The sequence below is a fragment of the Lynx rufus genome, unplaced genomic scaffold (genome assembly GCF_022079265.1).
Source record: "Lynx rufus isolate CCGP_SWC_20201006 ecotype Redwood Valley unplaced genomic scaffold, mLynRuf1.p SCAF_7, whole genome shotgun sequence".
NCBI lineage: Eukaryota > Metazoa > Chordata > Mammalia > Carnivora > Felidae > Lynx > Lynx rufus.
The window spans coordinates 64,955,016-64,969,997 of record NW_025814889.1 but is presented as its reverse complement, the minus strand read 5'-3'; the positions used below and the strand labels follow the sequence as shown (position 1 = coordinate 64,969,997).

The 14,982-nt window shown below is 36.7% G+C and overlaps 1 protein-coding gene across 4 annotated transcripts in view; it reads right to left on the bottom strand.

Moving 5' to 3' along the window:
* Window positions 1–17: 17 nt before the first annotated feature.
* The window catches only part of DNM1L (dynamin 1 like), a 49,062-nt gene continuing 34,097 nt past the window's right edge, over window positions 18–14,982 (bottom strand). The window contains exons 9-20 of one of the 4 annotated variants that reach the window (XM_047066937.1): window positions 14,385–14,591; window positions 11,120–11,240; window positions 10,733–10,888; window positions 10,407–10,496; window positions 8,722–8,814; window positions 6,078–6,134; window positions 5,093–5,170; window positions 4,744–4,776; window positions 2,790–2,966; window positions 2,317–2,426; window positions 2,025–2,184; window positions 18–1,790 (exon numbers count right to left, since the gene is read on the bottom strand). In XM_047066937.1, coding sequence (XP_046922893.1) covers window positions 1,734–1,790; window positions 2,025–2,184; window positions 2,317–2,426; window positions 2,790–2,966; window positions 4,744–4,776; window positions 5,093–5,170; window positions 6,078–6,134; window positions 8,722–8,814; window positions 10,407–10,496; window positions 10,733–10,888; window positions 11,120–11,240; window positions 14,385–14,591 — 1,339 coding nt within the window. In that variant the 3' untranslated portion in view covers window positions 18–1,733. The remainder of the gene's footprint in view (window positions 1,791–2,024; window positions 2,185–2,316; window positions 2,427–2,789; window positions 2,967–4,743; window positions 4,777–5,092; window positions 5,171–6,077; window positions 6,135–8,721; window positions 8,815–10,406; window positions 10,497–10,732; window positions 10,889–11,119; window positions 11,241–14,384; window positions 14,592–14,982) is intronic. The other 3 variants (XM_047066938.1, XM_047066939.1, XM_047066940.1) reach the window with 3 other exon arrangements.

Below are 14,982 nucleotides of genomic sequence, written 5' to 3'. Positions count from 1 at the left end.
TTGACAAAACTTGAATGTCATTTCGTACCAGCAATTTTATTTACATAGCAACAACATACAGGCGTCCGTGGTAAATGTCAGAGATCATCGCCACATTTCAGAGCTTCATTCAGTTTGAGCCAATAAGTGAAGGGTTTCTGAAACTTTACATACCTTTCTTGCCTCTGCTTTTCTTGTACAAGGTGTGTAGTGCCAGCAAGTACATTACCATCACCTCAGTTTTAAAGGTAACGTTTTCAATTTGAAATTATGTTTGATATGCTGGGGAATGGTACACTGTAAGTTTCTCCCCCCTTACAAACTCAAAAGACTGGGATGGTAGTCATCTGATGTATCTGAAGTGAGTAAATCAGGGATGGCTGTACTGATATTGAATAATAGCAGAGTGATTTTAAAGTGTGTGCTAATGAACATTTAGGTAGTATGTATTCTATCAAGAAGGTACTATGAACAGATTCAAAGTAGTACCATTAAGATTGAATCTGGTTTTTTATGTTTGAGATCAGTTGCTGAGCCCATTGTTTGCTAGTACGTGGGTACCATAAGCTCACGTTACCAACACGTTGTTCCTGCCAGTAGTCCTTCATAACTGTTGTAACAGAAATGTTGACATGTTCAGTAAATTCTGTATTGCTGATATGATCTTTTAGAGATGGAGCTAGATGCCTTAAGGATTTTGACCCATATCTTAAAATTTTTATGTAATTCATACCAAGAATCACCTGGGGAATTTTAATAAAATGTGAGTATGTTCTAAACCTCACCCCAAAACTCTGAATGTTTTTCTTTAAATAATAAGGCTCCATCAGTATTTTCCTACCTGTTGTAATCTAATGTATCGTTGGTGTGAAGCAAAAGTAACTGTTACCAACTAATAGAGACATATACTTCGATGACCAGCACAGTATTTGGTTTTAAGTCTCACCTCCAAGTGAATCTTAGAGCATGTTATGAGTGACCTAATTTAAAGATGTATTGGAATTACTATTATATTTGAAAATCAAGTCTAGATGGTTGTTTTTAATGCAGGAAAGTAGAATCCATGCTTGCAGGTTTAAGAAAGAATCAAAGATAATTTAGATGTTTAATGCACTAGGGCAGCGTGGACCCGGAAGTGGAAGGGCTGCAATAGCTACACCTCATGCACATCACCGTCAGTGTTACAGATCTTCTTGTGCCTTCAGCTTTCTTACTAACACATCAGAGGTTGCAGAGAAGCTCAATAAAAGTAGATCTCGAAGGATAGGTGGACTACAGTGACTGTGAGTAACTTGTCAACTCACACCTTTCAAAGCCAGACCAGTTTATAGTGTGCATGCATTATAGTTGTATGAAATGTTGTCTTCGTGCGCTCTTCTCCAAGGACTATGGCAGCAGCTTTAAGACTGCTCACAGGTTACACAGGTCATCTTATCCACAGGCAAACTGCTTGTACGACTAGAACATGAACAGTTCTTTTTAAGTTCAAATGAAACTGTCACAAGAAAGACTTGATGTATTTTATGTGTACTTTATATGTACGGGGCAACTTTAGAAACAGCCATTTATTATTTGGATTAAATGTATGATTTGTTCTGTGATACAGAGTACGATTTTCAGTTTATAGCCAGTCTCTTCACATGAGCAGATTCATACCATTGCAATACACAGGAGTTCATAAATAAAATTCTACTCAAGTAGGCAGTAACTAGCAAATTTCGAGTCAACAAAGTCTCAGTGTTATATAGTTCTCTTCACCAAAGATGAGTCTCTCGGATTTCAGCAATTATTTGACTGGCTCCTTGTAATGCCTACATTAAAAAAGATAAAAAAAATAAATCTTGAACTATGTGGAAGTAATCTCTCCCCTTTATATGTGGCAGATCTATACAACTAGTACCTTCAGTCTAAAAATCTAATCAAGTACTATGCAAAAAAAATAGACTAGCCATCCTGTGATGACTGTGTATCTCCAGGGATCAGAATGTAATGTTTACATCTACAACCCAGCCCCGGGTGTGAAGATTCAGAAGCATTTGCAATACCTTTAGCATGTCCGCAGCTTCCTTCCTGCGCTGTGCCATGTCCTCGGATTCAGTCAGAAGATCATCCAGTAAGGATGATTTATACAGCTGTCCTACTAACTCACTCTGAAGAGTATCTTTCACATGATTCACCAAAAAGTGCATTACTGCCTTTGGCACACTGTAAAATAAAACCATCAGATGATCCACTAACTTAGAATCAAAGCCTAAAAATGTTTTAAATACATGTGTTTTCAAAACTGATTATGGAGTTATCCAGCAGTATACATATGCTCTGATTTGTAGTACTAACCTGTCTTGAATATTCTTTCTGACAATAAGAAAATACGATTTGATGAGTCGCTCAATGACCTCACAGTCTCGCTGTTCACGTGCAGATAGTTTTCGTGCAACAGGAACTGGCTAAATGGGGTGAAGGGAAGAAAGAAACTTTGTTTTTGTGCCATTTTCAAATAAAAGTTCAGTAAGTTTGGGGCGCCTGGGTGACTCAGTTAAGCGTCCAACTTCGGCTCAGGTGATGATCTAACATAACAGTTTGTGAGTTTGAGCCCCACGTTGGGCTCTGTGCTGACAGCTCAGAGCCTGGAGCCCGCTTTGGATTCTGTCTCCTCCTCTCTCTGCTCCTCCCCTACTTGCGCGCGTGCTCTCAACAATAAACGTTTAAGTTCAGTAAGTTTTTGTGACTTTTAGTTTCTTTTGTCTTTTAAAGTGTTCTCCGAATAACAGGGTTATCTCACTAGTGCTGAACCTATTTGCATGGCTTACCACATCCAGCAGATTGACAGCATGGCCTTTTTGGGGACTGGCTGGCATAATTGGAATTGGTTTTGATTTTTCCTCAGCTAATAACTCTTCAGCTTTTGAAGTTTTCAGCATTCCTCTCCAGTTGCCTGTTGTTGGTTCCTGAACACCATCTCCAACCCCACCACCTCCAGATGCAACCTGAAAAAAACGTTCCAAAATCTGTTCCAATCGTATCCTATCGGACCTTAACTAAACAAAGTTCATTTTCCTTGACAGCAGTCAAGAACACACATCCTGTACCCATCTGGAATCTCATCTATTCAGACAGATAACTGGGTCAGAAAGAGATGGCGGGTGGCATGTATAACTGGAACCCTGAGCTGTCTAGGAGGTTCTGTTGTAATTTCCAGGCCTCAGCCAGTAGACTTTTTATCGTTTGCTAACTTTAAAATTCTTCCTCTTCTCCAACTCCTCTACCACTATGAAAAACAAAACAGCTGCCATTCAGCTTTTTTTCAAAGGAACCTTACACACTGTTGAACTGTGATCTCTCCAAAAGTTCTGTGAACTCCTGTTTCCAAAACTTCGGAGTTTAACAGTCAACAAAATACCATAGGATAAACCTACAAACTCTGTAACACACTCACGATTCTTAGGCTGATGTGACTTTAAACTGCCTAAAACATAGGATGTGACATAAACACAATGTAAGTTTCCTCCATGTCTATACTCTTGAGAAAAGATCTGAAAGGAATCTAGCACTACCATTAACCACAAGTGCTCTTGCACTTTCTTTTCTAGGATATGTTAGAAAAGATGTTTAGGATAATGGGAAAAACAGTAACTCATCAACACTTAAGCAATGTTTTTAGACGCTCTTTAAAAAGATCTTCTAATCTAAAATGGAGTTAAAATGACCTCCAAACTTCTAACAGAAATGCGTTATGGCAACTGTTTAAAAATGTCTTTTTTTTTTTTTTTAAAGCTCATAGATAACAGATCTGAAGACCAATTGTAGGGTGACAACTGGTTAAGTAGACTTTTGGGGGCGATCACATTACAAGTGGATACAGGTGTCAAATTATAATTTGTAGACCTGAAACATATTTTTAAAAAGTCATTGCGAATGGGGTATCTTTCTGAATTAAAACACTGGCCCAAATTTGTCTCTAATATGTCTGTTAAGATAGGCCATATCTAAATACAGGCAGTATATTTATACACTGATTTTAAAATGAGTAATTATACTTTAAATACCTATTAACTACACATGAATGATAGAAATTATAAGGAAACTAAGCAAATTCAGGGTGATGCCATGAGTGAAGTAAAACCCAAAGCAATGATTTAGATGGTCTCTAAAACCTGAGCACAGGGGGCTGAGAGAGGTAAAACATTTATAAAGTTTTGAGGTTCAGCACCTTAAATCTGGACAGTGAGGAAAGGAGCTAAATGCAGAAAAAACTAAATATGGATGGGTCTGAATAGTTTAATGATTAATAATTTTCTCCAAAAAAAGTTCTCAAGAATTGACAGTCTCAAACTCTCCCAGTCCCCTTTGTTTTGAATTTGCTTAAGCTGTTGAGGCACATTTTAAGCTACACATTGAGGTGACAATGCAAACTGAATGGAAGCATAAGGAAGCTGCAGGAGGGGATTATCCATTAGTACTGGACCAATGTCAGAACTTTTAAAGAGGAAATGTCCAAACATATAACAACTTCCACCTCTGGAATCTTAATTTCCTACCACAATATTAAAATCAAAACTAGTAGGAAAGCCTATTGTTGTTATTTAAAGAAATGTTAAAACTAGAACGAATGCCATCTTAAAAGGATTAGAAAAGAAAAACGATAAAAAATGGAACACAGACAAGAGATAGATGCTACTGCACAAACAGCTTCTTCAGTGATTTTGAAGACAGTGTTTCAGTGAGAACCAAAGGTACATTTCCATTCTGAAGCAAGAGACTCACATTTTTAGTTTCTCTTCTGCTGTCCTGAATTAACTGTTAAAAGATATGTTAAAACATGCAGTTTAACAAGCAAAATTTAAATACCAATGGTGTGAATTTCAAAACTGCAGGATAATTTCCTCTTTAAATTATTTTTCTGTGTGTTTCTGCTATCTGGCAAGCAAAGGCATGTCAACAATAATTTATGAAGTATACAGTTACATAATTCAGAATTCTTGTTAGACTAAATCTAACCTTAGCACAATATCCCAAATTAATATTCTATTCAGTGTACAGTGTGTTGTTTCCAGATGATTATGTTGCACCAAACAACCAGGCATGCAGGCTTAGATTAAGAATCAGAACAGACCTTGCCATCAGCCTCAGCAGAAGCAGCAGGGGAGGGCTCCTGGGAGGCAGGTGCCAAAGCACTTGGAACTTTATAAGACTAAAGGTAAAAAATGCAGGGAAAGAAAATCAAGGATGCCAAAAATGCATTCAGAAAACACTCTATACATGTAAATTTTTCTTCTCTGCATCAAATTAGTAAAGTAACATGAGAAACAAAAGGAACCATGGGACATAAAATTATTTTTTATTCTTCCTTATTTCTTATACTGTTACCACTTTGTTAAAAGCCTTCTGTAATGAGTACCTAAGGACAATCCAAATCGTTTTTATTTTTGGAATCTGGTAAGATCTTTTCTGGTAAAGGATTTAAGATAACAGATTTGTATACACACATTTTAATGTATGCAACTTATTACAGGTAACCAGAACCTATTATATGCATATTATTTTTCCCTCTCTAAAATACCTTCTTGTTTTATAGTAAAGTCATCCATTGGTCATTTCAACTAATTGTAGAGTTGATAAAGTCACCTTAAACTTGTAAAAGCTTGATATTTAAAATCCAACTTTAAGCATTTTTTCTAATGTATTCAAGATACCATTAACTTTAAATTACTCAAAACCTATTTTTAAGGGGGCCTGGTGGCTCGGGTCAGTTAAACATCCGGCTCTTGGTTTTCGGCTCAGGTCATGATCTCACAGTTTGTGAGTTTGAGTCCCATGTCAGTCTTTGCATGGACAGTGTGGAGCCAGCTTTAGATTTTCTCTCTCCCTTTCTGCCCCTCCCCTGCTTGTGCGTGCATATACACACATGCGCTCTCGCTCACTCATAATATAAATAAGCTTTAAAAAAAACACCTATTTTTCAACTTGAAATACCTTCACTCAAACAGTGAAATAATTCCAATGGAATAGTGAAGAGAGAAAAAAAATTACTCTAGAACTGAGGCTTACCAATCCATCTTTGCATGTTGGGAATATGCTTTAAAAATACTGTTTTTTACCTTGTCTCGTGATACGGCTGAAGGTAATTCTCTCGCTAGCCTGTTTCTCCTTTGTTCCTAGAAAACACAACCAAACAAAACCAAAGTAATTATCAGAGCACTGAGATACAAGCCTACTAAAAAATGTTCAGCTGAATTGAAAAGTGTGGAATGACTTACAGTATATCCTCTCACTGTTGGGACTCATGCCATAATTTTATTTTAAAACAAACAAGAAATCATTTAACCCAATGCTTCTCAATCTTTTTTTCTGCCCAACACACCTGAAGGATACAATACAACGTCAGTGACAGTGGCTCCCTAAACCAGGGATTCTCAAATGAGGGGCAATGGACTGACATCTTTGCTTTCCCCACTAAAAATCACAGATTGAAACTGTCCCACATAAATGTGTACATCAGCCTTCAGCATACCATGTAGAATCTTAAGTGCACAGATGACAGAATACTTAAGCCTTTAAACCTCACTCTAACCTGCACACATCTATGTGAAATTCCCACAACCCCCACACACAAAACCGTAAGAGGTATCTGTGGTGGAGGTTATCCTTTAAGGATGTTCCGTTTCCTTCATTCTACTATCTCCCAGAAATAAATGGAGCAGTGAAAACAGTCCTTTCTGTAACCTAATTTAACAGACTGATGGACCACCCACTCTTCTACTTTGCTGTTATCAGGTAACTCTGGTACAAAGCTTAAGAAACTGACATTCAAATCAACGGGTGGTGAACACCTACTGTATGTCAGAGCACCAGGACAGGTTCAAGAGTGAGATGTATGTGTTAACGGCTCTCTCAGCAGCAACAGATACACAGAAAAGCATTTAGGTTCAATAAAGTCAAAACTGCTCCTAAGTAGAAACCATTTCATGAACACTCTCAAGCCTGCAAAAAAAGATGTTAACAAAGCTTCCATATTGACCTTTTATGGGTAAGACTTTCTTTTGACAGATTCTTGACCAGTTTTCATTTTTTTTTTATGAGGTAGTCCAGTGATAAAAAATACATGATAAAAATGTGTGGATTTTAACAATCTTCAGAATAAAAAGTTTTCCATATTAAAATGTACGTTTTGAAGAGGGACACAAAGCAAAAAAAAAAAAAGGGGGGGGGGGCAGCAGAATCTGGAACCCAGAAATTCTCATCCTAGTCTGTTACCAACTTGTTACGACCTTAGGGGTCCTGGAAAGCATCCTGGCTTATTTGCTTTGTTGACCAGAGGTTACCAACTCTTCCTAAGCCCTCAGTTTTGTCATTTGTTAACATTATCTACCCTCAAAGGGTTGTAAAGATTCAAGTAGAATATTCAAATAAAGTTCTTTGTCATGGAATCATTAAAAACAGAGACCTACTCATTTGTTTAAAACAAAACAAAACAAAACTTAGCTGAAATCCCATCATAAATGACCTTGTCAGGACGCCTGGGTGGCTCAGTCAGTTAAGTGTCCGACTTTGGTTCAGGTACATGATCTCATGGCTGGTGAGTTCGAGCCCCGCGTTGGGCTCTGTGCTGACAGCTCAGAGCCTGGAGCCTGCTTCAGATTCTGTGTCTCCCTCTCTCTGCTCCTCCCCCACTCATGCTCTCTCTCTCTCTCTCAAAAATAAACAAACATTAAAAAAAAAATTATAAATTACCTTGTCAGTATTACAAAAACTGTTCCATACATAAGTTTTCCATGAAGGTCGTTTCAGTGTTACAAGGACTAAATCCTAGTCCTAAAACAAGATCGACATGCATTTTTCATGTAACAGTTATCTGGTGCACTTTCCAAGTGCTTTAAAATGCTTACTTACGTGCATTTTTTAAATTTTTTTCTGACACTAACTTACCCCAGCTATGTAGCTAAAAATAGTTCCCTATACCTGTTAAAGATGCTTGTTTCTTTTTAACAGCACCCAGGAAAATAAGCACTAAGATAACACTTAATCATCTGTGGGCCTGAGATTCTTCATCTATTTAACCAAAGGACTGAAGTTGATGATGACCTTGGGTCCTCTCCAGTTCCCAAATTCAATGTTTACAATTTTCTCTCCATCCATTTGCATGAAAGGAAATTTTATATAGAAGGGAACTCTGAGGTCTTACTGGATTAAGGCATAGCAGAAAAATTTACTATTCTTGGATAAAAGTAGCATTGCTTTATCCACCAGCCTTGGCTCCATGTGAGATCTTCTGCAACTTGCAACATTAACCTCAAATGGAAAAAAAGAGCCATGAAATGCAGCCACCCCAGTACTGGTGAAAATTTACCATTAATTTAGGTAGTTCTTAGAATGTTTCCTTCCCAGCTTTTAGAGCCAAATAAAAGCAATTTTAAACATTCACTTTTTTGACTCTTCAACCTGAATAAACTACAACAGTTCCTGAGAGAGAGCCAGCCAGGCAGTCCTTCAACACTAAATCAGTGAATCCCAGATCCCCTCTGAGTTACAGCTTCGGAAAGAGAAAATGAGAATAATGCCTCCGGGTGGTTTTGAGAATTCAATTTAACATAACAATGTAATGCCCTTAGCATACTTCCTGGGAAGTAACAGACAACAATAGGTATCTGTATGTTTTATACTTATGCCATGCTTGGTAAATTTGATACAACTGATTTACAGTGGATTTTCTCTCTCAAAAGAGACAATTCAAATTGTATTTACCTCTATATTATTGTTCATCAGCCCACAAGCATCAGCAAAGTCTGGATGTTTTGTGTTGATGTAAGCCAGTTCAATTGCCACTAAGTTATGGACCTAGAAAAAAAATTAAATTAGGCTATATACTAAAACATGTCAACCTAATTCTAATTTAGGAAACACAACTTACTAAATAGTTCTAAAAAAGGCAGTATGGGAAACTGATGCCTTAATAAATACTCAATATTTATACTCCAACTAATACATGTTATGCCATATTAGAATTTGCTCTATCTTTTATTAATATTTCATCATCTAAGACTGCATTTCTAAGGGGGTGAGATAGTGACCTTAAGGTAGTTAGAGGTATTTTGTTAGAAAAAAAAGAATTTACCCAATGCAAATCTAAGTTCGAAGGCTTTATGTAACCTTGCTATTAAAACCTCAGATCATCTGCTATTGCACATCAACGTTTCAGTTCAGTTTCAACAAGAAAATATTTCATAATCAGATAAAGTCAAAGATGTTAACTTTGAGTAAAGGATACATTTAAAGACCTGAGCCTTAATTATGACAAACCTAGTTTAAATATTATACGTGGTTTGAAATCCTAACGGGACAATAATCAAAAAGGAAAGCTAAGGGGCGCGTGCCTGGGTGGTTCAGTCGGTTAAGCATCAGACTCTTGATTTCACCTCAGGTCATGATCTCACGGTTCATGAGTTTGGGCCATGCAGAGCCTGCATGGAATTCTCTCTCTCCTTGCCCCCCCTCCCCCTCACTAGCTCTCTCACTCTCAAAATAAACTTAAAAAAAAGGAAAAAGAAAAAAAGGAAAGCTGAAATTAATTCCTCCAGTATTGCAGAGATTTAACTAACCCCTTCATCTGCACTGTTCCAACAAATCTCAGGTATTAGAACAGCATTAAAACGTCAAAACCAGGTGAAAAGGATCTATTCAAATGAAATTCCAATGATTCTGTCATCTCACTAGGTGGACCCTGAGACCAGGTGAACTACATATCTTTACTCCTCTCATTCTGGGGGCTGCGCTCGCAAGGGAAACAACTGAGTGGCAGGGATTACATTCTCCACTTCCAAGGATGGTCTTGTACTCTTAGTAAACCTCCACTGGGGCTCACCACCATCCCAAATGCACTTTTAGTGACCAGGGAGGTAAACAAAACAACCAACAAATAGAGACATAAAGGCAATTTCAAATGCTTATCCCACATTTTTGCCAATTTCAGCATTTTTAAGGATAGCAGCAACCCACAGAATAGTAGCAAGCAACCATGACATTACAGTACTGGGCCATCAAAAGCAAACTAGAAGTGGCCAAATTATTGTCATGTGCCAGAGTTAAAATAAGAGCTTGCTCTAAAGGCTCAGTTTACTGGGGCTGAAGACAAAGCTAATTTTCCATTAGATCAGTGGTGCTACATAATAGAGCAACACTATTCACAATCCTCAAGAGGAACTCCATTCTCATGAAAACCTGTGGCTGCAGGCTAACGATGATGAAAACATGAAGAAAAATGTACTTTATACCAGAATTACTGAAGTTTCCTTTCAAATAATAATGGAAGTTCACTAATCTTTTTCCTGCCACTATACTGGAAAACATGCCTGAACTCTAAAGTACTCATACTGCTGTACAAAAAGCTTCAACAGTGATTACAATGATGACTTGTGAAAATAACAGCTCACCATTTCATTTGTAACAGGTAACCGTTTACGAAGAAGACAAGTCACTACTTCAACTATGGCATCATGAAGTTTAGGAAACCGCAACAACTCCTAAATATGATGGAAGAAAGAAACACAGAAGTCTACTTTGTTTAAAGGAAAATTAAATAATTAATGAAATAGATTTTAAGCTACATGTAAGCTGACTACTTCAAAGCACTTTTAGAAAAGGAAGCTACAGATTTGAACTTACTGTTAACCCATCTTACAGATTTCCTCCCATCCCATGAAACCACCACTTCCGTATTTTACTACTTAATCGGACACCCGTTACATTTGTCTGTTACCTGTGTACTGTAATTGCTACAGTGCTGAATGATCCTTTGCATTTCCTCATGAACTAGTTCCACACAACGCAGGCTGGGTTCTTCCAGACGTTTGATTTGCCGCTTGACCAGTAACTCAAATGAAACTTCAGGCACAAACAAAGCAGGACGAGGACCCTAAAAAAAAAAAAAAGTTGAGCTCTTATTATAGCTATAGACAATTTTAGCTCTTCCCTAGGTTAAAATAAATCACATTGTTTGGTATTTTTCATGAAAAGTGCTTCCTAATATCAAGTAGGAGGGCAAAGAGGCTGTACAGTTCATTTAAAAAGATATAGCTAATGGGTTAAAAATTATAATAAACCTTTAACCTCTTTTTAAAAAAAATTCTAAGCCGAGCATACTCACAGTAGCATTTCTAATGGCAGTCAAAATGTCAATAGTGTTAAGGCCACCTAGTGGGTCAACAGATTCTAAAGTTCGCCCAAAAGTCTCATGGAAAATATAACATATCCGAGCACCACCGCATCTGAAAGGCAATCAAGTATATGATTCCTGTTATTACTAAAAGGGAAAGAAGGTGCAAGTGAGAAGTCTTTAAGGTCTTATTTTCTGAGAACGTCTCAGATAAACGATTACATTTAGATCATTTTCATGTGCTCTTAACTCCATTATGAACCAGTTTCTCTATTTTTTTCTTTTAATGGAGAAGAAGGGCATTCACATGTGTATGTGTGTGTGCACACAGAGCTGTTCTGTCAAAACACAGTCAACTAAGAACTACTGAACATCTTTTCACTCCCTAGTTTTCTTCAACTATAAGCTTTTGAAAAGACCAGGAATGGTATCTTATTTGTTTCTGTCTATTCACAATTTAGAGGGGAGATAAATAAACTTTTCCTGTAAAGGGCCAGATAGTAGTTTAGACTTTTCAGGCCATACAGTCTGTCACAACCACTCTGTTCTACCACTGAGCACAAAAGCAGCCACAGACAAAATATAATAAGTATAGCTGTATTCCAGTAAAACTCAGGCACACAGAAATGTGGATTCTATAAAATTTTCATGTCATGAAATATTCTTTGAATTTTTTTTCAACTATTTAAAAATATAAAAATCATTCTTAGCCAATGGGCTACAGTTTGCCTACTCCTGCTTTAAACAAAACTCTACTGGGGCTCCTGGGTGGCTCAGTCGGTTGAGCGACCGACTTCGGCTCAGGTCATGATCTCACAGTCTGGGAGTTCGAGCCCCGCGTTGGGCTCTGTGCTGACAGCTCAGAGCCAGGAGCCTGCTTCAGATTCTGTGTCTCCCTCTCTCTTTCTTCCCCCCCCCACTCATGCTCTGTCTCTGTCTCAGAAATAAATAAACACTAAAAAAGAAAAAAAAATTTAAAGAAATCTCTACTATTCACTACTTTCTTACAGTTGTCTAGGCAGAAGGTGAACTAGCCTAACATTATGCTAGGTGAAATAAGGCAGACACAAAAGGACAAATACTGTATGATTCCCCTTATATGAAATACCTAGAACTGGCAGATTCATAGAGACCAAGCAAATTAGAGGTTCCTAGAGACGAGGAGGAGGGAACAAAGAGATACTGCTTAATGGATACAGAGTTTCTGTTGAGGTGATAAAAAATTTTACAAAGAGACACCATTTGATAGTTAGACAATATTGTGACTGTATTAATGCCATTAAATTATACTTAAAATTACCAGTTAAAATGACCAGTCTGCCTTCAACCTTTCCCTTCTCCAAATAATTTTTCAAAATCACCATAATTATACTTCTAAAATGGGTACTCCTCTGACCAGAAGTGTTCTGTCTGTTACAGCAAGAAGTCTTCCAAATTCTGAAGATCTCTGCCTTTCCACAGTCTTGTTTTTAGATGCCTTTGCTGCCTTACCTCCTGTTATGTCTTGTCATTGTACATACCATTCTGCAAATACACCCTGCATTATTCTTCACTGTTCAAAGCCTAAAATACTCTTCTACTTACTGCATCCCGAAGTTCTATTCAGAGCCCAACCCAAATACATTCTAACTATGGCATTCTCCCAGTCCCTGAGAGAAATGTAAATGGTGTCTTTTCAGTGTCCTAAAGGCTTGAATAGGTGGTTACACAGGTATTTACTTTATTAACTATTTATAAAACCCCCCGTATATATTATATGCATGTTTCTGGATATGTATTTAATAAGTATTTAAATAAAAATACTTGATTATACTCCTATTTGCCACACAATTGTGCCTCAGGTTACCTGGATCTACCTTACCCACTAAGCTCTTTTTTATTTATTATTTTTTTTATGTTTATTTATTTTTGAGAGAGAGAGAGAGAGAGTGCAAGCAGGGGAGGGACAGAGAGAGAGGGAGACACAGAATCCGAAGCAGGCTCCCAGCTCTGAGCTGTCAGCACAGAGCCTGACGCAGGGCTTGAACTCACAAACCATGAGATCATGACCTGAGCTGAAGTCAGACACCTAACCAATTGAGCCACCCAGGCACGCCCCCACTGAGCTCTTTAAAGATTCATCTTAGTAATCTTTATTTCCCTCAATATGCTATAAATATAATAACCAATCATCCAACAATTTATGGGGTTAACTCACTTATATAAGGCCACCTGGGTCACACAAAAGTACACAGAACACACAAAAGTGCATATATAATTTCATGAGTGGTGAAATCTGAATAAGCTCTGTGGGTTGTACCAATGTCCATTTTCTCATTTTGTTACTGTACTATATACAAGATATCAACACTGGGGAAGATGGGGTGAAAGATTAACAGGACCTACTTGTACATTTATTTGCAACTTCCTGGAAGTCTATAATTATTTCAAAATGAAAAGATTTTTTTAAGTGAGAATTTAGAGAAATGAACATTCTTATGTATTGCTAATACAATCTATTAACAGTATGGCAACAATAAGAGGCTTTTAGGATGTTATAACCTTTGACATAGTAATTCCATTCTAGGAATTTATCCTAAGGGTTTACTTGGATACATGCCCTGGAAACAGTCCATCACAACATTTTTTATATTTGTGTATAAATGAAAACAACATATCAGTAGTAAGGTACTGGTTTAAGAAATGAGAGTGTACCTAAAAAATAAAATACTATGTAAATTTTAAGAATGATAATAGAAATGTATAAATAATATTAGTTGTTTGTGATATGTTGATTTACAAAATGATTCCAAAATAGCGTGTATAGCATCTGATTTTTGAAGATGTGTAATACAGGCATTTATAATGCATAGAAAAATGTCTAGATTCATGCCAAAATTAGCAGGGAGTATTTCTAGTTAGTGGAATTAAGTAATTTTGTCATATATTCTTTTTATCTGCATTTTCTTCCTTTTTTTCATGAATAATTACAGTGTGTATATTAAAGAAATGAACATTTAAGGAGTTAAGTTACCAAATATTTTAAAGATTTATCCAAGTTTTATTAAAAAAAAAAACCTGAAATTTTTACTGTGCTTTATACTTAGTTTACAGAGCATTTTTACACATACATCAGACATCATCCTATGCAAAATACTACTTTACAGGTAGTATAAATCACAATCAGATCATCTCAGATTTAAAGTCACTATTATAAAAATTAAAGTAACCTAGCAATTCAGGTAACCAAATCCATACAAAAAATTTTTTTACTTACAGCTCTGAAGTTTCAATATATTTTGCGGTTCCTTCAATAGTGTTACAATATTCTGTGGCAAATTTAGTAATAAGCTGGAGTAAAGTAGCACTTTTATCATCCACAGGTTCACCATAGCTATTTAGGAGAGACTGATACTGAGCAGCTAGAACATTTATTCTTGTTTTCAGCTCTGGTAAGCAGTCTCTGATGTGATGCATCAGTAACCTAACAAAGGTTAGAAAAATGATTTAAAGTAAAACTGTGTATTTTGAAGCCCCAAACAGCTCAAATTTTTAAAATGCCAATAATGGTGAAAGCTGTCAAATAATTTGTCTTGGCAGGAAATAATGCAATTTTAGGCTAGAAATAAATACTTAGTCTGAACAAAGACAACTTGATTGACACTTTAAATTTGCCTTCAACCCATAAAATTATAGCAGTTGCTAAGAGAATCAAATATAAACTGAAAAATATTATTTCTATATTAATTACAATTACCTCAAAGAAAGTAAGCTACTCAATATAATTCTACCTAGATGATTTTTGTTTCTGACTTATCTTAGCAGAGTGAAAATCAATCTTATTAAGATCCAAGTCTATCAGCCTTTATTTAGAG